Raw genomic sequence first — 26,865 nt, forward strand, 5'->3', positions numbered from 1 at the left:
GGATCCCCCGTGACCTTCCAATGCAGCCAGCTTTGTTTTAGAAATTAAATAACCCTCACCCTTATAGCTCATAGACTATACTGGGGAGAAACACTGGCCTTTGCAGAGAGCCTTGATGGTTATGCATGTGGTGCATCACTTTTCACCAAACACGTGCGACCCACAGCTGGCCAGATGTTGTCCTGGAGAGGAGTGCACAACAGCTCTCCATCTCACCAGGGCCTGAGGTCCTCTGGGCTTGGCCCCTCCACAAGTTACCAGGCTGTTTTAAACAGCATGGCAGCCACGAGCCCTCTGGAGCCAACACAGCCAACACAACACAACATCCCTCTCTGGCTGAGGGGATCCTCCATGGGCCAGACACAGTAGTTTTTGAGCCACACCACAGCTGCAGGGCACTGGAAAGCTCTTCTGCTCTTTCTGGCAGCTGGGGCTGCTTTTGAGGTGTAACATTGAGTCGTGAAAACAGGGCATAATCTGCTTGGCTGGGATTTGGAGCTAGCTGTCCAGTGCCTCTGCTCTGCTGTGGGCTCAGTGTGACCCTGGACAAGTTGCTTGGCTTTTCTTTGCCTCCTTCTTCCTCTGTACGAAGGGAACAGTAGCTTTGCCCTGCACTGCAAGGGGCTGTGCAGGGAGCTGCCTCCCTTCAAGAGCGGTTAGCACTGCAGATGGCTGTTAGGAGACAGATTGCTTGGACCATCTACAGCCTGGGCTAGCAGGAACCTCACAGATCACGACACTGAGCTCCTACTGCCAAAGATACCATGTCTGATAGGGCCTGTCATGCACAGGGCTGGCTCGGGCTGCTCCTAAAATTTTGTTTATGCATATCACATCACCTGGCTAAAAATTAACTTGGTGTTTATCCTACCAACACAGCTAGTGATTCCTATGCCTTACCTCATAAGCTGAGACAGTTCTGTACTTTTCATCCCTGAGTCTCACTAGATTGACCATGCTCCCCTCTACCTTGCCTTGGGAGGAACTTCTTGAAGTCCACAGGGTTATGAAAGAGGCAGAGAGTTAAAGATGAGAGCAGACTAATGTGTCTTGGATAGAGGACTAAATGCTGCATAGATGGGTGCCAGTTTAAATATGTTGTTCATTTCTTGCTTGCCTTCCTATCTCCAGTTTACCTGAAGCTTCTCTGTGGTTCATCAGGAGTGCTTACACATTCAATGCATGCAACATCTGGGACCCGTCTTCCTTTTGCACTGACACATCTACTGTATGTAACATCTGGGACCCATCTTTCCTGCTATGTGGCTGTATCTACTGTATGTAACATCTGGGACCCATTGTCCATCTTCTCTATTGAGTCGTCACTAGGGAAATGCAGCATGCCCTGGATACTTATGTGTATAAGCGAGTCAGTTAAGGTTCATGGGTCCCCATAATAAAGGTCAATGGAAAACACATTGGAACTTACTATATGACTCATATGCAAGAGTGTGTGTGTGGATTGTGGATGTGAGCTGTGATTATTATTTCTTTAGAGTCTACAATGTTCTAGGCACTGGCAGTCAAGATAGCATGTGCCTCTTCCTGAAAGCTATTACAGCCTGAGATGGGAACTGACAGAGCGTATGAGAGGGATATGAAGGTGGAATTAAGTTTCTGTGTTTGTCAGAGTCTCTTCTGAGGGATGTTTGCTTATTGAAAGGTGGGTACTGCAGTCATTGCAGCGTGGGCAGAGAAAGGTAGGAACAATATAGATAGAGAGCAACCACCAGTTTCAGCTTGGTGTGAATGGTCTCTTGAATGTTTATCCAAATGGAGCTCCTGGTGGCCACACTGGATTGCTAGCAGTCAATATAGAAAAGTTTGGACGTGACTACAGTACATGATGGGCATAACCATGTAGGTATAACCTCTGCCAAGCTGCTAGACAAATACAGCTCAAGCCACCCAACCTGTGCTGTGACCTCTTCACTTGGGAGCACAACTGATGAATCCCAGAGGTGCTGGGGCACGGCAAGGGTGTCACTCATCATCATCCCCTTCCAGGTGTTGCCAACCACAAGCTCAATGAATGGAAAAATTAGAAAGTGAAGTCTCAAGAGAGGAATTGACTCAGGGGATCATGATGAACATGATGGCCCAACTCAAGATCACTGGGAGCTGAAGAGCCTACTGTCTACATGTTCCAGGAAAGAATTTCGAAAGCTGTAAAGAGATGAAACTGCTGCTTTTTACACACTGTGTACACAGGTAAGGCATCCGATGCAGTCAGGGGTAGAGTTTCTATATCTGCTGACACCATTCTTGGGAGGAGATGGCAATTTATGCAGACACCTATTTTTCTGTATTACTTGCCAGTTCTGCCACACAATAAAGTAAGTTACAGTGACTGAAGTTTGCTAAACTTTTAGCTGTTAGTCTGATAAACAACATGACAATCTCATCTTCCTGGAACATGAATCCAGGGATCCTTCACAGCATGGACACTCACTAGCATGAGCCATATGGACATTTCCTTTACATAAACTTCACAACATCTCATCACTCAAAGCCAGGGAGTAATGGATGAAGGACAAATGGAGGCAGGGATTTATTGGGGCACTGCTAAAAAGAACTGTTCCTTGAGGATGATATGTTCAACAGCTTGTGTGTGGTCTCTAAATCTTCCTCTTAAAAAAAGCTATTGATGTCATTGTAGTGGGATAACCACATTGCATTTCGTGCTTTTTTACTCCTAAGCAGAGAAGGCTCTAATCTGACCAGCTGAGTTCCTCCTACTGACAGGGAAAAAACATGTCTGTGATGTACCCAGTACCCATGTCAGAAGCCTTTCTCATTTCTGACTTGCCCCCAAAGCATTGGTTACAAATTCAAATCCCTCTGGCTCTGGAGCGCAGAGAAATTCCTCTCTGGTTAATGGGTAAGCTGCTCCTTGCACTTGTATTTTTGGGCCAGACGATCTCCGCTGATAGGTTTCTCTGAGGGCTACACAAGTGTGTGCTGGGTCATGAGCACGGGGCCATGGGGGAGGAGAGATGCTCAGCTCTGCGTTAGTACCCATGGTCTGATGACGTGTGTTGGCCTGGTGATCTGTTTTTGCCAGATAAAAGTGGAGGGTGGGGGGAGAGGCATTTTTTTGCTCTCCAGGGGTAGGAAAAACACATCTCACCCAGCCTTATTGACATAGACCTTGAAACCAATTATAGGGTCTTTCCATAGCCAGACCCTCCAGAGGGTGATTCATCCCCCCCAGACAGGGCTCTGAGATAACAGGGATGATTCACCCTCTGGAGATGCTGATCGTTTTCCACTGCTGACTAGTAACATCTAGTAATGAGTATCTAGAGATGAGTAATAGCTAGACGGCTACGGTCAGAGGAGACAAATCCACCTGGTCTGCCCGAGGGAGACGTGGGCACAGCAGAAGCTTACCTGAAGGGAAGGAAGGTTGTGCAGCGAGGCCATGGAGGATGACTCAGAGGAATTTGATTTCCTTCCTGGTGGTATCTTAGCATCTCCCACCACGAGGGAAGGATCTAGCACTCCAGTCATAGCAGAGGCATGAAGATACCAGCCTCCTGGTCCCAGCCACTCGACTTCCTGACTTCAAACCTGGCCCAGGCTGCTCTGTTGTAATGCCAAATGCCAGCGTGGCTGATCCCACTGCTGTTCTTTGAGGGCTGCGAAGGGGAAGCAGTGAAGCTGCTTGTTGGGTCCTACCAAGAACACAATGACCAAGCCACAGTTTTTGCCCCTATAAAAGAGGGTGATGCATTTTCTGCCAAGTGGATTTGCCAATGGCTTTTGAAAATGTATTCAATTACATTTGAAAATGTAAAAATGCTAGTGCTCTTCAAAGGTACTGGGGAACACTCCATAAACAACATGGGGAGACAAGCTGATTGGCAGAGAAAGCTGCTGCAATAAGAAATAAGGTCCAGCGACGCACTTTATTTCCCAGTCTGGGAAACTCTTGAACCCATACCAGGGATTTGGATCACGCCAGTGTAAGCTGAGGAACAACTCCAAAACCTGAATCTTGAACTGGATTTGTATTTTAATGCAGCTTTTTCGCCTCAGACCTAGTCTGATATTGCCAAGCTATTGCTGCCAGTCCTGGTGACAAGCACAGATCTTCAGTGACAGCTCAGATTGGGTGAAGTGGAGAAAAGAGCTAGCGAGCGGCAGGTTGGATGACAGCCTGTGGCACACGGAACCAGAAGAATCTTGCTGCTCAAAGTCTATGCCAAAAAGCAGTAACTCCTCTGAATTTGGCTTATCATTCCTGAACCAAATTACAAGATGTGGCCATAGAGGAGGAGAGCCTCAGTCCCTCCCAGGGACATCAGCCCACCTGAATCCAAAGAAAGAAAACACAGCTGTAACATTTCCTTGCTGTCTGTGCACTGGCTCAACAACACAAGCTACAGGGGCCACCTTGCCATTTTCAGGTGAATCTCAGATTGTGCACCCTACACCTGGGAGGAAGGATCACGGCACATGGAGCCAGAGAGGCTCCTGCCTCCCTACAGCCAGTGAGGAATACTAACAGCAGCCAAACTTCAGCAAGGACTCACCACACCATGGCTACATCACTGCATGAAAGTTATCTGCAGTACACCCAGATGTGTGGCACGCCTGAATGTAGTGTTCACTTGGATGTGGTAGACGTCTGCTCTTCACGCCTCCTAGACTTTCTTCTTTGTAGAAATACCATTAAACACTTGAAATGCCAAAATAGAGACCAGAATTCTGAAAACAAGAATGGGGACAAAACTCCACTGACTTAGGTGTGCTCTTCTCCAGAGCTGGCTGCTGAGAAGAGGTGCCTCAGGGAAAAGAGGGGATTTCAGAGATGGGGCAGGAAGGTTTTGAGCAGCAAGTGTCCTCTAGAGTGGAAGGAACTTCTTTAGCACACTGCCTGCACTGTGGCACTTTTCTGGGCTCTCCTTCCTGCCACAGGCATGCTTTCTGCTGCAAAGTGGTCTATAACTGGTGAAATTCAAGGTCCTATGCTCTTAGCAGCAGCAATCGCCAAGAAAGTACTTGTGGTTGCTTTGTTTCAGTCTATCTTCAGATTCGCCGTTAAGAACTACCTCACTGCTCTTCCCTGACCTCTTTTTCATTGTGCTCCAGAAAGACCCTGTAGCCAATAAATCACGTTACAGGACTGAGGTGGTCTTGCCACAAGACAATTTCTCTGCCAACAGATTGTAAGTCACTGCTATGTTATGTTGACTTTATAGATTTCTGTTTTTTCCATAGCTTTTATCCTCTGAACACCCAATGGAAACAACACCTTTCTTAAACCTTACTGCATCACATGTGATTTATAGAGAAGAATATTGCTGTTAACAGCAAACTGTCAAATCTCAAGTAGATCAAAGAAGTGAAACGAGGAATGAATTGACTGAGCTCTTCAGGACATGCTGATTCCAAAGTAATTTTTTTCTTCCTTCTGTCATAAGAATTTACATGCTTGTGAGAATCTGATCAGGTGCGAAGAGCTTTCCTCCTTTGTCTACACCAAAGTCCACATGTTCTCAAATTGCTATAAGTCATTCTTTGCATTTTAATCTCTGGCCATATGTATAAAAATAATTACCTGCCTTGAGGTACAGGGGATGAAGTAGTCTTTATTGCATTTCCATAAGACTCCAAAAGGTTCCTGCTAAAGATATCAGAGAAGTGGCAAACCAATGGGTTGGAGGAACTGGATTGTTTTAGTTAGAGGTAGAATTAACCTGTATGCAGGGAGTGTACATTCAGGCTGATTTAGCGCTAAGAGATTATGAGTCAAGTAAAGCTGGAGTGAAATCAGAATATAATGGGAAATGATATTTGTAGAAAACATGAAAATGCTTGCAATATTTACAAGAACAATGTATATGTCACAGTTTCTCCTCCAGGTTGCATCCCATCATCTTATGAAGGCATCGAATCCTTCTGCAGGACAGACACTGCTGTCATATAAGCATCTGAAATGGGAAGGTGATGTTAGCAGACCAGTGCTGATGGGACTGGAGTCCTCCTCAGGGGGACTGTGGCTGACTTCAGCTGGGAACGGCAGATTTGTGGCAGAGTGGCAAGTGAATCCTGCAAATATTTCAAAGGGATGCAGTGAACAAAGACTATGAGGGAGAAAGGAGAACTAAAATGAGAGCAAGGACAGGATCCTGGGGAATGGGACTTATTGGGCTGTCGCCCACCACCTGTGTATGGTTGCAGTGGTGATGGCTAACTGTGTACCGGGCGCATTAGCCACCAGGTAGCAGGAAATGGTTTGCTCTAGGTGACTGACACATGCTGACATGGAGGGAAGGTCTCTTGCTTATCTGCAGTTGCTTCCCTGACATGCTGCACACAGGAGGAGTCGCCAAGAAACAGAAGACAGATGGAGACAGTCACAAGTTTTTCTCCTGGGCCCCTTTGCTTTAGCAAACATGCCATCAAGCCCAACAGCGAGAGAGTCAATCCTTTTGGGATACAGGGCTAATGAACTGCCTGCAAAGACTGAAGCCGGTGTTTGCTAGCATTATGGTGCATCTTGCCAGGGAGACAAGAGAAAACTCAAAGTGCATTGTGGAAAGGAGGCAAGAAGACCCCGACCTTGTGGTGCAGGATCTTGAGGCTTCACTCCTCGTGAAGGGAAGTGCTGCTGATGCTATTGGGGAAAGGGAACATCGCAGAGCAGGGAGTGGGGCATGACTGAGAGACAGGAGAGATAAATAGCAGAAGAGGAGGTGAATGCAATGGGGAGATTTGTCGAAAAGTGGCTGGGAACCATCCTCCAAGTCTCATGAGCCACAATTGGTTTCTGTGCTTGCAAATGCAAGGGTGAAGTGGGGTATGGGCTCAGTGTGCTGGACACTGCTGGGGCAGCAACAGCTGTGGGGAAATCCCACAGTCAAGGCTGGTCCAAGGCCCTGACTGTCGCTGATCACTTGGATGAGGCAGAAATATCTGAAAATTACTTCATTGGACTGAATGGCCTTTGCAGACCTTTAGCCAAGACACCAGACTTTTAGTTCCCTCTTAACCCAAATTTTAGTATTGATGGACTGATTTACATGTTCTGTCTCCTCTGGAGAAGGGTTACCAGATGTTTAGATGTTTCTGGACAAAACCCTGCACATGGGGATGGGCTAGAGCTGTGGTTAACTCCCTGATTCACATGCCATGCTCCAGGTACCAAGGACTTATTGAGGACATGAAGTTTGATACACAGGTGGGTATCACAGCTAGAAGTCATCTCAACTATACTCAGATGTCTCCCTTTGAACTGTGTGTCCCTCTCCAGCTCTGAATGGAGAGGACCAGGCACCGCTGTGAGTGATCTGTCTCCGAAGGCAGGTCCCTGCCTTCCAGGAGATGAGTTTCTCCCCAAGTGCATCTACTTCTCTCTTGACTAAAGGGTGCTGCTCAGACACATGGAGATGAGCTCAGCTGGAGCCTTCCACACTGCTGATGTCCCACTGGGGGTTAGATGACTTCATGTGTGTCAGCGTCTCTGTGCCAGCTATGTCCATACTCTTGGGGTCTGGGGTCTACATGAGGTGACAGGCAGCCACACATCTCTGTGGGAGGAGAAATGAGCTACCACGGGGCAGGAGATAAACAAGTGGATGCCTTTATCCAACAGGGAGAAATGTGACTCTGGAAGCTTTCTGCCTATGCTGCTGTGTCTTACTGGGTCAGAAAACCTGCTACTGTCCTAGGGATGCCCAAAGTCTTTCAAAATCCCAACAATTAGCTATTAGTGCAGTTCCTCCCCAGTCTGGAGGAGGGAACCCTGAGGAAATGCAGAGCTCTAGGATTCATGGCCATAGGCTAGAAATCAGATCCCCACACTGAAAGCACAGGCTGGTACTGTGGACCTGAACTACAGCGGTAACTTTGGGAAAGCTGCACTGGGCCACTTAGAAAGCTTATCCTCCTGGAGCCCCTGGCCTCAAAGCCAGGTGAGAGAAGCTGTGACGACTGTCCTGAGGCCACCATATAGCCACCCATACTGGAAAAGCTCTGACAGTCTTCTGGCTGGCACTAATTCCCCCTTCCCCCTCCAAACTGCTGTAGGCAACACCCACCCAGACGAGCCAGACACATGCTAAGCACCTTCGCAAAGTGCTGATCTGCGAGAAACTCCAGAAAGAGCCAGCCATTCTCGTCACTTTCCATAAGTATTTGAAAAAGAGAAACCAAGAGTTTATCTTGATCTCTTAATCCATCAGGTTTCTTTTCTCTTTGCTTTCTCTACCTCTGCAAGCCTGGTAATTATAATTTATAGCACCTGCTCACTTTGAAATACCTTGGACTCCTTCTGCCTGGCAGAGGAACAGACACGGTGCCCATCTGCTTTAGGTAACTGCTCACAAACCACAAAGTCGTTAATTAGACTGACACACGACTCTTCCAGAATACACACGGTATGTTGTTACTGCGCCTATAAACCACTGGTAACCAGATACTCTGCCAGGGGATCACAACTGTATCAGAGCATTACGCAAAGCCTTGGCACCCCTTGCAGGGCTCAGAGCATTGCCATCAGGTGTGCGTGTTCTCTCTAATCCTCCCCACTGGGCTTCCCAACATGCTTCCCAGATAAGGCAAGTCTGCTGGGAAGCAGCTCCCTCACACTTGGTAGGGAGGCTCAGTCTCCAGAGTTTTTTATTCTCTTCTTTTGAAATCCAAATTCCTCTTTGTATTCATCTAGTGATCCCTGCCAAGGTCTCCTTCCTGACAGCTCGGGCTCCAGGCAGTGATGCCTCCACATCCTGTAGCTGACAGGGAGCAGGGCAGGTCTGATTCTGGCCCCACGGGCATGGCTGCAGCTTCAGAGGACCTGTGATGAGGGGTGTTTGTAAGGACAGGTGTGTCTGATGTGGATGGGGGTATTTGGGTGGATTTGACACTTGCCTCCTCAGGCTGGCTGGCATCCATGGGGCAGAGTGAATCATGAGCACCTCTGGTCGGGAAATGCTGAACCCCCGCACTGGATGCCTCCCTCTGGAGGAGGAGTGGCCCAGGCCACATGAAGTCCCCGATGAGTGGTACTCGGTGATATGCAGTAAGCCAACCTGGAGCAGCCAAGCTTTGGGTCAGCACATGAAGTGACGGGGAATAGGTGTCCTAGACCTACGAATGCCCTTGGCACAGAGTTATGTTGAATGACTGGAAGCCTCGACCTGGTTTGCCAGTCTTCCCAGCACCTGTGTTAGAGTTTGCAGGAGGAAGCCCTGTTAGTGTCTTTGAAATATTATTTGCCAAAACTCAGGACTGCATCTTCCTTTGTTAGAAAAGGTATGGGGGGGATCACACAGGGCAATGGGAACATCATCTTGGAAAGCATCCACAGGGGAACACTCTGACCCTCCCATCTCACCTAAACTTGCCTGAATCTAAAGTCAGTTTTTTGGCATGCTGTCTGTCCTGTGAAGGACTGGAACTTCAGTAACTTAGGTTTCCTGAGAACCAGTATGCCTCATCTAGGTTAGTCAAAATTAGTGTCCTCCCGTTGCTGGTTCCTGCACCACAACACGTCCTTTGTGGGTGACACCACACCTGCCATGGAAAATCCTGCACACCTGAAGCTCATGGGTTGGCAGCTTTGAGAAGGCTCCTTGCCTGAAGACAGATCCTCATCTTAGCCAGATCAGAAGGGAAGAGCAGGGGGAGGCCCACAGGAGAGCAGTGTAAGCATGGTCTTTGTGACACCTGGCCAGTGTTTCTCCTTCCTTGTTTCTGGTCTTCTAGAGACAGATGTGAGAGCAGGACCCAGGCCATGTTAACAGAGCGCTGTTGCTTCCCCTCCCTGGAGGTGGAGTCCTTTGTTCAGGCTGCCACAAAAAAAGCTGTGTGGGAAGGCATGCAGGGTGCATGTGCAATGCAAGAGGGCTCCAATGTGGTACAAGCTTTCCTGGGGGCAAGGTACTCTGGAGAGTAGAGTTCATGCCCTGACTGTGCCACAGACTCTCTGATCATTCTGGACAGGAGACTCCTACTTCCCTGTGCATCATCCCCCAATAAAAAGGAGGAATAACTTCCCTTCTGCTCTCTGAGCGACAAGGTTTATTGGAGTTTCTTTCTGCCTGGGCTCTCCTCTCCTTGAGCATGTATGCACAAGTTGATCTCCTGCTGTTAGAGACTCCCAAACTTGCTGCAAACTTCCTAGCTGGTACCACGACCTCACAGCATGCATCTTGCAGAGCCTGAGGAGCATCTGGCTGCCTGCACTGTCCGGCACTCTCAGCCAGCAAGCAGAGGGACTTCAGTACAGAGAACATGCCTCATGCCTGGGACCCCAGCTTTGACCCCAGCAGTGCAGCGAAGGGACCCAGCAGTTCACTTCCAAGTGCTACCAAGGCTTGGGTGCATGTGTCCTATCTCAGTGGGCATCCTCTCTGAATGCTCAAAAGGCAAGACAGCTGCCACCTTTGGAGACAACTGAAGTTTATTAATCATTATTTTTCGCCTTCCTATTTCAGAGGATCCACTGACACATTAGGTTTTTGCTACATTTCAGCTCTAACTTGGTGCTGTGCAGGCAGTAAATACCAACCTCTCTGTGTCCCACAGTGGCTAGAAGCATCCCCTTCTGTCCCACTTGTTTGGCCACCTCATCCCTTGAATTGCCTGGTAAGTCCTACTGGCAGAGCTATGCTCAAAACAATTGTTCTCAGCTTCCACTTAGTTCGGCTGCTTCTGCTGTAAACCTGAGAAAAGACTTGTGTATTGAAAAGTCTGTTTTTCCTCTCCTGTGTCAGCTTGTCCATAAGAGATACATACTTTCCCTTCAAATCCTGCCTGAATGCCACAATGACGAATGTGGACATCAAATGCAAATATCTGAAAGAGCAAGAAAATAACCAGCACACAATCCCTTTCTGTCTAGTACAGCTGTCTGTTCCACCCCGCTCCTGCTGGCTCCCATTTTCACCCCCCTTTTCAGCTGTCCTGCCTGCTTAGCATGTGTTGCCAACTTGCAAAGCAGATATAGTTAATATTCCACGAAGTGCCATACAAGTCTGGTAACTCATCAGCTGTCATGATGTGCCATAAAGCCACTTCCCCTTCTGAATGGAAAAAAATTGTCTCTGGGCAACAGGAGTACACTGGGTCTCAGATAGCCTGACCAGTAATGCTTGGAAACCATGCTGTGGGTGACTTATGGGTGTTCCAGGCTGGCTAATTTTTTGGCAATGAATACACAAGAGTCTCATAAACTTGTGGAAAATGACTCAGATATTTGAAAAAGAGGGAAAAAAAAATCATCTTTCTAACGCAGACCTGTACTGGAGGCTCTTGGCCTGAGGTTAGTAACCACATTTGGAGAAGTCATGGCAGCACCAGTGAAAACCAAGCAGAGCATCTTAGCTCTGTATCTGCCTTAAGACATAGTGACTGTCCACACTGTGCCACTCCTGTTTTTCAAATCAGGACTCATTTACCTTTATGGAGCATTTCTCTGTTTGAATGGAGAGAAAAGGAAAAGGTGGCTACAGAAGAGCATCTCTAAACATGAGCTAGAAGGAGAATTGCAAGACTCTGCAAGCACTGGCTTCTCCCTTGGGGGAGCAGCACAGGATGGAGACCCAGGATGAAAGCAGGTCATGCTTTTACCAGTGTGAGACACAGCAGTGGTACAATCTCGTAACACATGCTGTGTGTCTTCAGAAATGTCCCTATCCACCCAGAGCAGGGCTGTGCCTCGCAGCCATGCTGGGCTTAGTTACCAGACATGGTTCTTGGGCCTTCACCATGCCCAAGGATTCTCTCTTGTACAGTTTCTGTATGAAGAGCAGAAAGTGTAAATCATCATCTTTTTCTGCATGTGCCCTCCACGCTTTCAAGTGGCCAAGCTAGAGACACAGACAGGGCTTGGTGCAGTGCTAACGTGAGGCAGAGCTGGCTTGTGCCTGTCCTCTCGGAGAATAACTATGTGCGGAGAATAACTATCTTGGAGAATAACTGCCTCCTGTACTTTCCATACTGAGCGCAGGTTTTACTGCAGCCTGTTGGTGATCTGCGATCAGGGTCTTTCTGAGAGGCACCTTCTGCCCATCCTTTAACCAGGTAGCTCGGACAGGGAAGAGGTCTCCATTGCGTGGGACACTTCTGAAACTTTTGCTTCCAGAGACAGCCCCCCCTGGTTTGAAGAGTTGGACCCCATCTTAGGGGCACAGCATGGAAAAGCGACTGTAGGGGACCTGACTGATCTCTCATGGCTTTACCCTGAATTCTCTTAAGCACAGAAAGAACAGGATGGGTGAGGTGGGTTCACTGATGTGACACTTACAGAAGATGTTACTGTTTTGCTGCTTGCCTGTTGTTACAGAAACCTCTCTCCTGGAGCTTTTAATCTTTCACGCAGTCTGTCGCAAATACTTCATCTCCTGGTGACTGGTGGTTATATATACCGATCATGCCATTGCAGAGTCTCGAATGAGGCATGGAAACACCTTAATGTGGCAAGTGGAGCCAGGACACCTAGGTCCTACTCCCGACTTTGCTGTTGCCCTAGGGAAGATCACTTTGCCTTCCCATGCTCGTGTTGTTCTTGCCAGTGCAGTGCAAGCACTGACAGTGAGCGAACTCTCTGGAAAGCCCTTCTGAGTGTGCAGCTGAAGATGACTATGTGCAGGTGTTATTATCCTAATGGGGAGAGATCCACAGCATCTTGCCCCACAGTTTGCTGTGTCTACCAATTCCCACTAATTTGCTGCCTGTGGCTTAGCTAATGCCTTTCCAGTCTCTCTGATTGGGTGAGATGTGATGAAGAAGATCCAGCCCAGCCGCAGCAGGTCCCACCTTCCTGAGCTGGCGAGTGGGATACCTGTCTGGCTCAGGGGGAGAGGTGTTGCCAACAGCAGATCTGCCACAAGGGATTGTGCTGTTTTCCCAACGCACACCTCTTATTTTCTGATACTCTCTGCCGGTTCTCAAAGCTGGGCCTCCCAAAAAGGGTGTTTAATTAAATAGTCATCTGTGTAAAGATGGTCCAGAAGCCCTGGACAGTCTGTGACCATGAGAATGTGTATCCAGGCTCCCTCAGCTGGAAAGGCACTTTAAGCTCCATCACATGAAATGCTTATTTTCCCACCAGGAGCCTTCCTTTGAAGTTATTTACTCTCACTGTGCCTGGTGGCTGGCGGATAAGCTGTGGGTCTGGCTAGTGTAGTCGGGAGCATTGGATGGAGCAGTCCTGCAGGTCAGAAGCTGTTGCTCCCTCTCCATCCTGAACCCGGGTCTTGTCAGGTCTAACAGGTTTTTTCTTTTTTTAAGAAAGAGACAGGAGTGGGAGGCCATTGTCTCAGTCCCTCCTGTGCACAGTTTGTGTCTGGGACAGGAATTCAGGTCCGATGAGAGGCTGGGAAGGGAACCTGAGCCTCAGAGGTGGAGATGGGGAAGGCTCAGAAGAGGTGGCCCTGGTCCAGGGGGATGAGGACAGGTATCCTAAAAAAGGATGGAGAGAAGAGGAGGAGTAAAGGAGCCCAGAGGGACCAGGCATGGGTGCTTGTGCATGGCTGGGAAGAAAGACCTGGCTGAACTACCAGGGGTGAGGAGCTGAGGGGAGCTCTGAGAGGGGAATAACAGCCCAAACAGGTTGGTCCAAAGGACCAAGGCTGCTGGGGAAAGGCAGGAGGTCTCTGCTCGGTCACCTCGGACCCTGGATGGGAGCCTGCGGGCTGGGGCAGCATGCTCTGGGAGCAAATGGGACACAACTGGCTACAGCAACCTCTTGCCACTGCTGCTGTGGCTCTTGAAACCAGACCTAATATGACAGGCATTAGGCATGTCCTAACCAGACATGCCCTGATACTCAGCCCTATGATTTTATTCCAAGTCTAGTCTCCCTCAGGTTGCCTGAAGCAGCTTATTTCTTCCTAAAATTTGCTCTTACTGTTCAGTTTCTGCAGGAAGAACATGAGATCCCAGCTGGCCCGAGCTCTCCCTCCTTGCCCAACTTTGGAGACACTTGGGGGGCCCACACTGGACGAGGTGGCCTCAAAGTGCACTAAAAGCAGGTACCTCTGTGTTGATTCAAGATAAGCCATCCTCCCACCCTGAGCCTTAAATGAAGCCCAAAAGTGCTGAGAAGCTTCTTGGAGCATTTTGCATTTCTCGTGTGCCATGTGGCATTTCAATGGGGGCTGCTGGCTGAGGGGATGGAGCGTGTGGACCTCTCAGCACTAGCTGAGGTGGCCATCCATCAGCGGTGTGTGCCCCAGGACAGGTGGCCTGAGCAGCAGTGGTGCCTGCAGGCAGTTGAACCTTCAAAAGCAAAGGTTGGGTCTATCCAGCCATGGGCTCTGCTGGCACTGGTTGTCACACAGTTTCATGGGCATAGGAGAGACAGGCTGAGGGGGAAAGGGACGTTCCTGGGGCAGCCCCATTGCAGTGACCTTCCATGTTACGTTTCCCTTGAAAGGGAAGTCACTTGGAAAACAATCTAATCTCCAAACCCCTGGACTGGTGGGTCTTGACTCTGGCACTGGTGGTGATGTCAACACATTTTAATAACAGCCACAACCATGTGCCAATGATGTTTCAGCAACAAATGTTTCAAATCTCTCCTGGCAGAAAGAACATTCATATCCTGCACAGCCAACACCCCCATTGCAAATTAATATTTAAATTAATATTTACAGAAACTCCTACTTGGTGCTGGGAGGGCCAGACAGGGAGAATTGTGCCCAGTTTTGGGCTGCCCAGTGTGAGAAGGATGAAGAGGAACCAGAAGGGTCCAGTGGAGGGCTGGCAACTGAGTCAGGGTCCCAGAGCATTTGCCCCACGAGTAGAGGTGGAAGGAGCTGGGTTGGTTTCACCTAGCAGAGAAGAGGCTAAGAGGAGATCTGCTAGAAACCCATAACTAAAGATGATGGAGCCAAGCTCTTCTGGGTGGTTCCAAGTGATCAAACAAAGAGTAGTGACCACAAATTCCGCTCCAGGAGTTTTAGGTTGGACTTGAGGAAAAGCTTCTTCCCAAGGAAGAACAGCCTCAGGCCAGGTCACCAGTGAGGAGGGAATCTCCATGCTTGGAGGGTTTCAAGGCTTGGACAGACAAAGCTGCAGCTGCCCCACCTAGTATTGATGATAGTCCTGCTCCAAGCAGGAGGCTGGCCTGGAAACCCCCAGAAACCGCTTCCAGCCAACATATCTACGGTAAAAAGACACAGTAAGGCTAGGACCGAAGTTAAGGATTAGGGTTAAGGTTAGTTTTTCAGTGGTTCAGCCCAAGTCAGAATGCTCTTACAAGCTTCGGCAGTGCTGCTTACAGCAGCTGGGCGATTACCAAACAGACCTTCCCTAAATTCAGTGGCACTACCAGGATCTGATTGCAAGTGTGTCCATACCCAGGAAAAATGCAAATATTTCAGTGACATGTGATTTTTAGTGAATACAGTAGCACAAACCTGCTGTGCATATGGTTACTTTAAAGGAAAAGCACGATCGCAGCCTGAGCTTCTTCTCATGGCTGAATCACTAAAAGTGTTTTAAAGCATTTCTGCCCTGACATAACTACCCTCTATCTGGGTAAAACAGCCCAACTCGCACGTTGACAAACCAGAGTGTCCTCTGTGCTCCCTGGCAGGTCCCTTCCCCACTGTGGTCCACAGTGGAGAGGACGGAGTCCGTTCTGGGTGGATATTTTCCAGCGTTCCTTGAAATATGCATTGGCGCCGGTGGCCTTTTCATCACGACGCACACATGGGAAGCTGTAATTTCAGCATCCTTTACCAAGACAGTGTTCCTTCCTTGAAAACTGCCCTCCCCTCCCTTCTATGCTAAGTGACAGTAATCTTTGCTTTAATTGGAAAAGAAAAGGAAGAAGGGACAGAACATCCTTGACAAAGGAACTAATGACTCAAATGCTGGGAAGCCTGGGGCCCCCAAGGGACTGTGCAGCTCGCAGCATTGATTTTTAATGACTTACAGAGATTGGAGGTTTGGAAGATCTCTCAGTGCCTCTGCAGGGATGCGACTCAGCTGATTGTTCTGCAACATCCTATAATTAGAAAAAAGAAAACTTTGTTAAAAAAAAAAGAAAAAAAGCCTGACACAAAATGGAGGATGTTGCTGCTTGTTTCTGAAGCTGTCCTGGACTCTTGTTGGAAAGCTAGAGGGGTTGGAAAGCACCATGTTGGTCACCCAGGGCTCTTGAGCAAGCTTGCAGGCTGCCGGCAGGTGAGCTGCAGTCCAGGCTGGCCCAGGATCCTGCAGCAGAGGGTCCCAGGGGTGAGTTTGGTGCTGCAATGGGGGATCCCCTGGGAGGATATAACTGTAAAGGGGCCTCTCCACTGCAGACATGCATCTGTTAGTCCAGAGTAATACCAGTGCTTTCAACTGAGTTGTCCTGTATTTACACTTGTGTAAGACATCATTCTCCCAGTGTGTGTCAGTGGTGGTTACCTCTGCAGGGTCTATGGAAACTAGCCTGTGGGCAGGTTTCTTATTCAACTTGTGGGACAGCTGCAAACACAATGGATGAACAGCCACTCCATAGCTGTTTGCTAAGGGGCTTCACAGCATTGGCACAACTTGCAGCAGTAACTGGAGCTGTTGTGGAAAGAAACCAAACCAGCCCAGGGGCTTCAGAGAGAGCAGGTGACTGGAGCTGTTGGGCTGAACGGGCAGGACCCAGGAGGACTTCTCAGAAATGGAAGTGAGCATAGGGCATGGAGAAGGGCCATGGACACTGAGGTAACTACACGAGTGATTGGGGAGGAGGAGACACTGGGTGGCAGTGCTCCTGCCCCAGGGACGGGTGTCTGACCGGCTCTAGCGACTCAGGCAGGGTCAGAACCAGACCCCAGGGGTATTTCTGACCTGGTCAGCTGGTATCCTCTCTCACTGACCTCCTGGAGCACCATGCATGTGAGTTTACTGGTCTTATCATCTCTGCATCTCTGGAAAGGCTAAGTTTTTGACTCTGGGCCCGCCTCTGTCCTGAACCTACTTGTTCCTTCCAGAATTGGGACATCATGGGCACATGCTCCGCTGGATAACAGAGACATCCCAGCAGGGTAGCTGGGCTAGGGAAAGTGCCTAAAGAAAGGAGTGTTTTACATATCTGACGTTTCTATTTCCAAAACCTTCAAGGAGAGGTTGGCGATCACATGAAAAGGGAAATGGTGCTTAGGGGGCTGTTGTAATTACTAGCAGCGTCAAAGGGACAGAGCATGGCCTTAGTAGTGAGAGGCAGCCCAACGAGCACTGACGCAAGCAAGAAGCTTTCCCATTGCTGTGACTGCTAGCTTTACTGCAGAGGATTCAGAGATCTGTCATGAAAAGAAAGTTGGAAAAAGACAATTGTAGAGACAATCTTTAAAAAAGGGAAGCTATAGGCCACGCACCTCTTCAATTTCTGAAAGAAAATGGGGACTTACCCTTAAATTTGTATGCACACAGAAGAAAAAGCAGAGAAACAAGCAACTGTCAGTAGTGGCTAGTGAAAAATGAGTTGTGCCAAAGCAATCCAGTTTTTTCTATACAGGGTAAAAGGCCATGAGAATGGAGATGAAAGCATAGACATCATCTACCATGACTTTAATTTTACTTTAGTAAGATGTTAAATGCTGGCATGCAATGCAGGAGAGAAGACACATTTGATGTGGTACAAAAAGGTGGCAGAGAGGCCCTACTCAAATCAATAAATGGTTCCCTGTCAAATGAAGAACATGTTTAAGGGTCTACAGCATCTCTCCTGGAGATGACACTCAGCGTTATTGCTAAGGATCCAGATGATAGGTGGGAGGGGAAGGTTGCTACCTCTGCTGACAAGACGGAGCTGCACCAGGCACCCTGCACATACAAGGATGGGTGCAGAGATTGGCTAGTGTGGGAGAGCGGCTGGAAAATGCAGGATGCTGCAGGGAGACCAAGAGAAAGTCTCCGTGGATGGACAGGGACAACCAGCTGCACAAATACAGCTGGGCATATGCTTGCAGCCCTGCTGAAACTGCCTGGGGCTGGTGGGGATCCCAGGAGACCTGAGGCAAGACAGACTTGCTCTTGGGAGAGTGCAGAGACCCTGTGGGGGTGGCTACATGGGGGTGTGAGGAGCAGGACACCAGCTGTGATCCTTCTGCTCCTCTTGATGCTGGGGAGGTTATGGCCAGGCCACGCTGTCCCATCTGGGCCCTGCCCTGCAGGACATGGGGCAGCAGGAGAGCAGCCAGAGGACAACGGGCAGAAGGATGAGGAAATGCCAGATCCTCACCTCTCAGGAAACTGGAATAGAAATTACAGGGGTGGTAGAGGAATGTAATTGGGTTCATTCGGTCTAGAAGAGAAAAGGCTCGGGAGGCAGCGTGGGAATGTCAGGCACAGAGATGTGCAGGGTGCTCACACACCAGTCCTCACCGGTGGGGCAGGGCAGGGCAGGGCTGGGCGTGTTTGAAGTGGCTCCCTCTGCCCATGCCCTCCTCCTGCATCTCCTGCGCAAAGCTGGTCCATGGGCCGCACAAGTGGCCCAAGTGTCCTGGTGCACACAAGGGGCAATCCGGGCCTCAGACACTCTGGCAGTCTCAGACCCCTGCTCCATCGACTCCGAATTTTCCTCCAGTCACTCTGTTGTACCCCACTCCCACCATCCTGTCATTCTCAAAATGCTTCCCCTCTTCACCTTCCCGGGTGATCTTCTCGCTGCCTGCTCCGCATGGACACAGGCCAAGCGCAGGGACCTCAGAGCACCACAAGCTTCCTTGCTGCTGCACCCAGACAGAGCCCGTTCCCTCAGCGTGCACGCTGCAAGGCTGGTGGGACCCCTCTGAGAGGAGCATCACCCACGCAGGCCATGGGGCTGGTGGCTGCTGGGAGAGGTGCGAACTGTGCCCTGGCAAGTCCATGATCATCAGCCCTGGTTCTCCTTCCACACTTGTAAAAGGGGAATGTAAGCCCCAGTGACAGATCCCATGGGTGCTCTCTGCAGCCCACTGGGATGGGGAAGCTCATCCAGGTGGACAGCTGTCACACAAGGACCAATACAAATTCTGAGGCTCGTGGTCCTGCATACAGGTTTGTTTCTGTAGCCAAGGTGTGCTGGGGAGATAAAACACTGGGTCCTGCAGCCCAGTGAAGAAGTACAACAATTCAAGTTTGTTAAAAATCAAGATGGTGCACAGCTGAATACAGCGTGATACAGAGTGGGGCTTTAGGAAGTGCTGTTGGGGTTTTGGTGGGACACCCATTGGATCTCAGTGGCTCTATGAAATCTGAACTCAGTGTTCAGAGTTGATCAGTAGAAGTATCTGGAGTCAATATTAAAGCAAAACCCATTGTCATACTACTGCTGGATCCTGCTGCCTCCCACCTATTAGAAGTTCCTTCTCCAACCAGTAACACAAACTGAGAGACTTTCCAGACCACCATCAGCATGGACTGGTTCCAAAACAAAGCCATTTTGGTGCAGACAAACGATATTTAAGGAAGATACTTCAGAGACTGCTGAAACCACTGGAGTGCTGGACAGTGCTATTTTTCACAACAGCAGGGCACCTAGAGAAGTTTTCAGATGCTGGGACTGGGACAAGAAACAGTGCTTCTTCACATGGCGTGTAATTATTCCAATAACTAATCATCAGAGCATGATACAGAGAGGCCAAAAAATAGTTCCAAACAGGGTTAGATAATTTTCTAGGGACAGGGTCACCCTGGTATTAAACAAGAAGTTCTTAATTCAGCCTCAAGCTTAGGAAAGCCTCAGCTCTGCTCACTGGGAGCTGGGATTTGAGCAGGAAAAGACATGTTGCATCTACCACTGGATGTCCCAGGATGGCTCTTCTTACAGTCTGGTATTAAGGACAACGCCCGTCAGGTCCCTGGTCACTGCAGTCAATCCTTACATATCATGTTAAACCATTCCTGCATATTTTTTTTTCATAAAACGCCCTTTCAACAACATATAGCATGATTTCGGCAAGAGCTCAAAGAATTGTACGAAAACCTGGGGGATGATGTCAAGAAGGTCCCTACACACTAGCAGGAGCACGTCTCCTCGCTGTGGCATCTGGTTTCTGGGGCTGCTCTGTACTGGGGTGCCCAGGCGCCGCTACAAAAGGAGGATGGCAAAAGGGTTCAGAGGACAGCAGGGCACCTGGAGAGCTGGGACAGGGTCACAGGGTCCCTCTCTGTCTAAATGGTGGCATTTCCCTTTTTGGGATGCTGGTCTTGTATAAGATGGAGGAGGACAATGCTGTAGCTCACCGAGGAGAGCACCCACAGCGGGAGTCTTGGGCTCCAGGCCAGCTCCAAGGATGGCCGATATGTTCTGCCACTGCATGACTTATGTGAACAGCATTGCAAAGAGGGAACGACTGCAAACCAGTCGTCTCCTGACTTCAGGTCCCTAAAAGCCTTGGGCATGCCCTGTCCCCTCGCTGAATTCATGCTCCCCCAGGAAAGGAAGCTGCATTCCAGGGTGTGTGCATGGAGGATGGTGCAGGGATCTGCATCAGGATCCTAGGTACGCCACAGGGCGACCAAGTGAGGCACAGACGTGGTCTGTGAACCCGGACCTCTTTCCACAAGATCACAGCAACCCTGAGATCCCAGATCACACTGGCCTCAGCCTTTCTCCATCACCATCTGTCTTTGCTCCTGCCTCTCCATCAGCTCCTGGCTCCAATTCAAACAAAATTCCTGGACTTCATTAGCTTTCCTACTGCAAGCTGCTGCTTCACAACCTTAGTCAGAGCTTGACTTCTTGCGCCCATGGAGCAATCTCACCACCTACCCAGCCCTATGGCCGCTCTGGTTGGTGCAGTTTCTCAATTGCTGAGTGCAATTTTCTGTCTTCAAGCAGCTGTATCAATGAGTAAAGTCCTACAGGACTGCGCTGGTTGATGAGCCACTATGAAATGCAGCACCAGGGCTTCTGGACAAGCTGAGGACACTGATGAATATGACAAGTAAAGACCATTCAGGCCAGCAGGTGCTCAAAACCAGGTCTGGATAGTGCACTGTCACCTTGGGTTGGCACTGTTCGGGCGATCATACTGGAGCTTGCAGACACTGGCAGACATGGACACACAACCTGCTACCCACAGCTGTCTGACTGGAACCAGCATAAATCACAACTCTTCAGAGGTCACGTTTTATTTTCAGAAGTAGGAGGATTGTTTGTTGGCAGAGACCATGCCTGAACGACCAGAAAAATGCTGGGATCAGGTCCCATCACACCAGGATCATTGCACAAGACAGTCTCAGCAGACTTACAGCCCTCAGAGGTACAGGCCTGTGCATGATAAAATGTCCCCATCTTGGGAGGCTGAAGTGACTCAGCCAGCACAGTCAAAGGGCTGTTATTGCTTGAGGCAACTGTGCCTGGAGCTCGTGCATGGGGATTAAAGACATTCCAACTTCTGCTTGTTCCTCTTCCCTCCCCATGGGAGCGTCTCTTGGATGTGCCACACCATTCCCTTTGTCTCAAAGCCATTTCTGTTCTGCAAAGGCTTGGGGTTGTCAAAGAGGTAGGGTCTGTCTGGGGATTCCTGAAGTGTCCCAAGCCACCTGCAAACCTGCCATCCCGGGACAACATGGCTTTTTTGGTGATGTTTTTTGATGTGTGTTCACAAGCCAGGCTAGTCAGCACCTGTCCTGGACCACATGAGATGCTCCGATTGCAGCTCAGGGGGGGAAGAGAAGGAGGGACCAGTGGTGGTGGCCATTGGGTAGGGTCCGTCTGGCCAGGAGATGTGGCATGTGCAGAGCAAGGCCACTCTTGTCAGGCTCACTCCAGCCTAGCTGTTGATGGAGACCAGCCATGGGCAGCACTGCGGTAGTGTGTGGGTGGGAGCGGCTGCAGGCAGCACTGGGTCAACATGCCTGTGCAGGCAGGTGCTGGACAGCACTCATGCCACTGTCTGTGCAGGCAGGCTGTGGGCAGCGCTGGGTCTGCAAGCTCACACAGACTGGTTGAGGCTTGTTGAGGAACGGAGCAGTGGGGTGGGCCACCCCAGCTGGCTGCTGCGGGTGCAGGGTCTGCAGCCAAGAGGATGCACCCAGGCATTTTGCCCTCCACATTTTGGGGTGAGGCAGGCTCAGGTTGTGGTTGTACTTGGAGTCTTTCCCTGCGGAGTTTGGTGTGGGATTCCTTCTTGGCTAGTAAGTGCTGCTGCTGCTGCAGCATGTTCAGCCAGGAAAGTAAAAGGCCTGGCAATCCTGCTTGTGCAGCAGAGCATTTGATGAGGGATACATGTGCAAGGGTGGGATGTGGTGTGAAGCCGTGGCAGCACAAGCTCAGCCACACAACCAGCTGGGATGGATGCTTCCTGGCTGATGGAGGTCCAGCCAGGGCACTCGGAGGTGAGGGGCATCCAGGCAGCTCACCAGGAGGTCTGGAAGGACGGGGAAGTTTCCAGTTTTCCAGAGACTCTGATTAAGCAGTATATTCTGCCACCCTGGAAAGCTCCAAGGCTGGGAGAGCATGGACTAAGGAGTTAATTTTGCAAGGGAAGGACCTTGGCAGAAGAGACAAACCAGCCTATGGAGCTGGTTTCTAATGATCCTGGCACTGAAGCATGGACCCAGGAGCATCAGCCTCCATGGGGAGGGTGTGGGTTGGCCATGCTGCATAGCAGAGCCCCTGGGAGAGGTGCACTTGCAAAGCCTCTTTGCAAAGGGATGTAGCCATCAGTTGAGAAGACCTCAGAGCACCAGCTACCACTGCTGGGCATCCGTCTCTGTCAGTCTGCACTCATCTGAGGTGAGCAGAGGAGGCCACATCTCACCTTGCCTTTGGTTGAGGGCTGGCTCAAGGCTCGGTGCATGAAGATCTCAGCATATTCCCCTGTGTCATGATGTTTTGTTGGTAGTGGGGCAGCCTGGCTCTTCACTTGCTCTCTTCCAAGTCTCCACACACCTGCTTCCCCGGGTGTACCCCTGTATAGTTTCTGCACAGGCATATCTTCATGGCCACTTTCCAGGTGGTTTTTGTGCAGTGAAGCAGCCGGAGGAGGCACAGCCAAGAATCTGGTCCTGCTTCCAGTAGCTCTGGGATTCACTCCGAGGGCAGGGAGAGGACCATCTGCACAGGCAGGTTTGTGGAGGAATTCCCAGGGTGTTTCCCATCCTTTTTTAAACATAAACTAATTCTCTGGAAAGACCGGGAAAGCACCAGGCCCCTTGACAGCCCAAGATGCATGCGAAAATTTACTTGTGGACATGCACATGACAGCAATTAGCTCTAAGGCCCTAGCACATTAAAATTAAATTATGAAAATTGTTACCATCCCCAGCTTCCAGCCTGTGTCCTCGGGGGACACCCCTGTCACCAGAGGTAAGATCTCTGATCCTGCTGTGATTCAGGTCCTGAATACCTACGGGCTTCAGCTGGTCATGTTTGGGGCAGCCATTCCCAACTCCAGCCATGCCTGTCACCTGTCAAACCTCAGCCAACCTGTGACAGAGCATCCACATCTGTAGACGGAATCTGTCCTGAATATTTCTGGTGCCATCTGCTCCAAAAGCTGTTAGTCCAGTCCTCAGATATGGAGAATATGTATTTCCTTCCTTATTGTAGCAGCTGCTTGTACTTAAAAGTTTATGTCCAGCCTCATTCACCTCTCCTTCAGGTCAAGTAACTTCAGCTGACTCATTGTTCCTTGAGTTCACCACCAGACCCCCGATCCTTCTCACTGTTTTTAAATACAGCAATTTGTTTTTCTACTTCACTGGGCTGCAGGACCCAGTGTTTTATCTCCCCAGCACACCTTGGCTACAGAAACAAACCCGTATGCAGGACCACGAGCCTCAGAATTTGTATTGGTCCTTGTGTGACAGCTGTCCACCTGAATGAGCTTCCCCATCCCAGTGGGCTGCAGAGAGCACCCATGGGATCTGTCACTGGGGCTTACATTCCCCTTTTACAAGTGTGGAAGGAGAACCAGGGCTGATGATCATGGACTTGCCAGGGCACAGTTCGCACCTCTCCCAGCAGCCACCAGCCCCATGGCCTGCGTGGGTGATGCTCCTCTCAGAGGGGTCCCACCAGCCTTGCAGCGTGCACGCTGAGGGAACAGGCTCTGTCTGGGTGCAGCAGCAAGGAAGCTTGTGGTGCTCTGAGGTCCCTGCGCTTGGCCTGTGTCCATGCGGAGCAGGCAGCGAGAAGATCACCCGGGAAGGTGAAGAGGGGAAGCATTTTGAGAATGACAGGATGGTGGGAGTGGGGTACAACAGAGTGACTGGAGGAAAATTCGGAGTCGATGGAGCAGGGGTCTGAGACTGCCAGAGTGTCTGAGGCTCGGATTGCCCCTTGTGTGCACCAGGACACTTGGGCCACTTGTGCGGCCCATGGACCAGCTTTGCACAGGAGATGCAGGGGGAGGGCATGGGCAGAGGGAGCCACTTCAAACACGCCCAGCCCTGCCCTGCCCTGCCCCACCGGTGAGGACTGGTGTGTGAGCACCCTGCACATCTCTGTGCCTGACATTCCCACGCTGCCTCCCGAGCCTTTTCTCTTCTAGACCGAATGAACCCAATTACATTCCTCTACCACCCCTGTAATTTCTATTCCAGTTTCCTGAGAGGTGAGGATCTGGCATTTCCTCATCCTTCTGCCCGTTGTCCTCTGGCTGCTCTCCTGCTGCCCCATGTCCTGCAGGGCAGGGCCCAGATGGGACAGCGTGGCCTGGCCATAACCTCCCCAGCATCAAGAGGAGCAGAAGGATCACAGCTGGTGTCTGGCTGCAGGTCGGTATCCAGCCCAGCAGCCTGTCTTGTAGCCTTTGCTGGCTGTCAGAGCCCAGCACCCCCACAGAAGCTCAGTGTGTAGCCTGAAGGCTGACTTGCCCTCCCCAAGTCCTCTTCTGTCTTGATTTTCAACAGAGCCAGAATGGTTAAGTATAAACTCAATGCTTTGCCTCTATCTAAAGCAAGGAGACAAGACTTTCCTCCCTGTTCCTGTCTTTTAATACTTGACATCCCAGCATTTCTCTGATCTTTCCTGCCTCATGGCTCTTCAGATTCCCTCTCCAGATACCTCCTTCAAGTTCTGTGTTTTTTTGGTGGAGATTAAAGTGCAGAGAAAAGCACATGACTGCAGGAGTGGTTATACTGGTCCTAAGGGAGCAAGGATCTGATCTGGACGGGGAGCAGTGCCGTGAGCAGCTCGTGTCACCGTGAAATGCAGTGCTCTGCACAGTGTAGCTTCACAGCAGCCCAATAGGACATGGACGTAATCAGGGTGAAACTGATGCTCCCCAGTTACCCGGCACACTTCTGCGTGCTGCATGAGGCACACCAGTTTACACCCATTTACAGCTGGTTACCCCCTCCCATGTTTGTGTAGTATCCATAGTATCCACAATGACAGTATCCTATAAATCACTGCAGTTCCCCATTAGCCCCAAATGCCTCCTACAGTCTTTTGGGTTGAAGTTGCTCTTCTCAGTTTCAAAGTGCCAGGTCGCATGGAGATCTTGGAGCAGCCAGCTCGCCGGGGGGTCTTGCCCTCAGCAGGCTTGGATGGGGACGGAGAAGCGCAGCAAGGGAAGAGGGAACTCAGACATGGCTTGGGAAGAGGGTGAGGGTTTTTGGTCACTCCCAGGGTGCAAGGAGCAGGGTGAGCCAGCCCCACGGTCTCTCTCCAGGCTCTGCTCTCCACCCCTGACCACAACCAGACTCTGAGGGAAGATGAAAGGTGCTCTGCAATGAGCTGGGAAGGGACACCTTGCTTCCAAGCTCAGTTCCTGCTTTTTTTTTCTCAGCCAGTAAAATGGCAATAATATCACCTTTCCCTACAGGAGGTTTTGGTGATTTTATTGTGCTGCCAATGAGGTTGTGGTGCTGCTGTGGAAGGCACCCTGCACTCACACTCCTGTCCTGAGGAGGTCAGAGCGGAGGCGGAGTGGCCCATGACTCTTCAGCAAGCCAGTGCCAGGAAGGACACTTGTTCCCCCTGGTCCCTGGCGAGATGGAGCAGATCCTGCTGAGCTGCTGTGGAGTCACCAGCCCCAACCAGGTCACTGCTGCAGTGACCTGAAGGACCTGAATCACAACCTGAAGGAAACACATGGTGGCCTTCACCTGCCTTCTTCAGCACCTTGTGCTTTTCCTCAGTCTTTTCTCAGTAAAGGAAATCAGTGAGAGTCCCCATCCTTACCAAGAGCCCTTCCAATGTGATCAAGCTCGATGCTCCTTAGGTCTGTCCTGGCAAAATTTCTAGTCCTGTTCTAGCAAATTCCCAGGGACCGGCCTATCTTTTCCATGTCCCTCACTGCTGGCCTCACTCTCACGGTGACAAAGAAATAGATGAGGGTGAATGATTGCTGTTCCTGGAGGGCGCAGGGACCCACTGCTGCATCCGCCAATGACCTCACTCCCGTGGAGCCCACTGTATGGTTACAGAAAGCAATCAGAGCATCTCCTATAGCAAGAGCACATGGCAGCCCAACATACCCCTGCAAAAAGCCAGGAAAGCATCAGAGTCTTTAGAAAGTGAAATAGTCCCAGTGAAATGAGGGCTGGCAGGAATTCTCATTAGGGAGCAGGAACTTCTTTAAGTAAGAGGCCCATGGCAGGGCCTGGATGGGCCAGTCACTGTGAGCATCAACCCTTCCTTCCCTGGCCTTGGAGCTGGGCTAGTCCTCTGCATACCTCCATGGGAAAGGTTGGGAGGTTAGAGTAAATTTAAGGCAGGCCTGCAGGCAGAGGGGTTGGTATGACAGCCCAAGTGCCACCCTGTGTCACTGGGCACAGCCTGGCTGAGAGCAAGGCAGGTTGTCCTGAAGCATGAGGACACCAACTTCAGCTCTCACAAGACAGCCTGGAGCAAGCTTCTCCGTGCAACCATTTCCCACCTGGAAATACTCTGATCCTTCAAGCCTCTCCTTGCAATGGGGTCACTAGTGAACGTGTCCCTCCTGGTGCTGCCCATGGTGGAGCACGCCGGGTGTCCGTGAGCCC

At 50.2% G+C, this 26,865-nt stretch overlaps 1 protein-coding gene across 1 annotated transcript in view; it reads right to left on the reverse strand.

The window, feature by feature from the left end:
* The window catches only part of LGR6 (leucine rich repeat containing G protein-coupled receptor 6), a 150,481-nt gene that overhangs the window by 56,265 nt on the left and 67,351 nt on the right, over nt 1–26,865 (reverse strand). The window contains exon 4 of the mRNA XM_050911415.1: nt 15,896–15,967. Coding sequence (XP_050767372.1) covers nt 15,896–15,967 — 72 coding nt within the window. The remainder of the gene's footprint in view (nt 1–15,895; nt 15,968–26,865) is intronic.

This window comes from Gymnogyps californianus, chromosome 27, assembly GCF_018139145.2.
Source record: "Gymnogyps californianus isolate 813 chromosome 27, ASM1813914v2, whole genome shotgun sequence".
In the NCBI taxonomy this organism is placed as follows: Eukaryota; Metazoa; Chordata; class Aves; order Accipitriformes; family Cathartidae; genus Gymnogyps; species Gymnogyps californianus.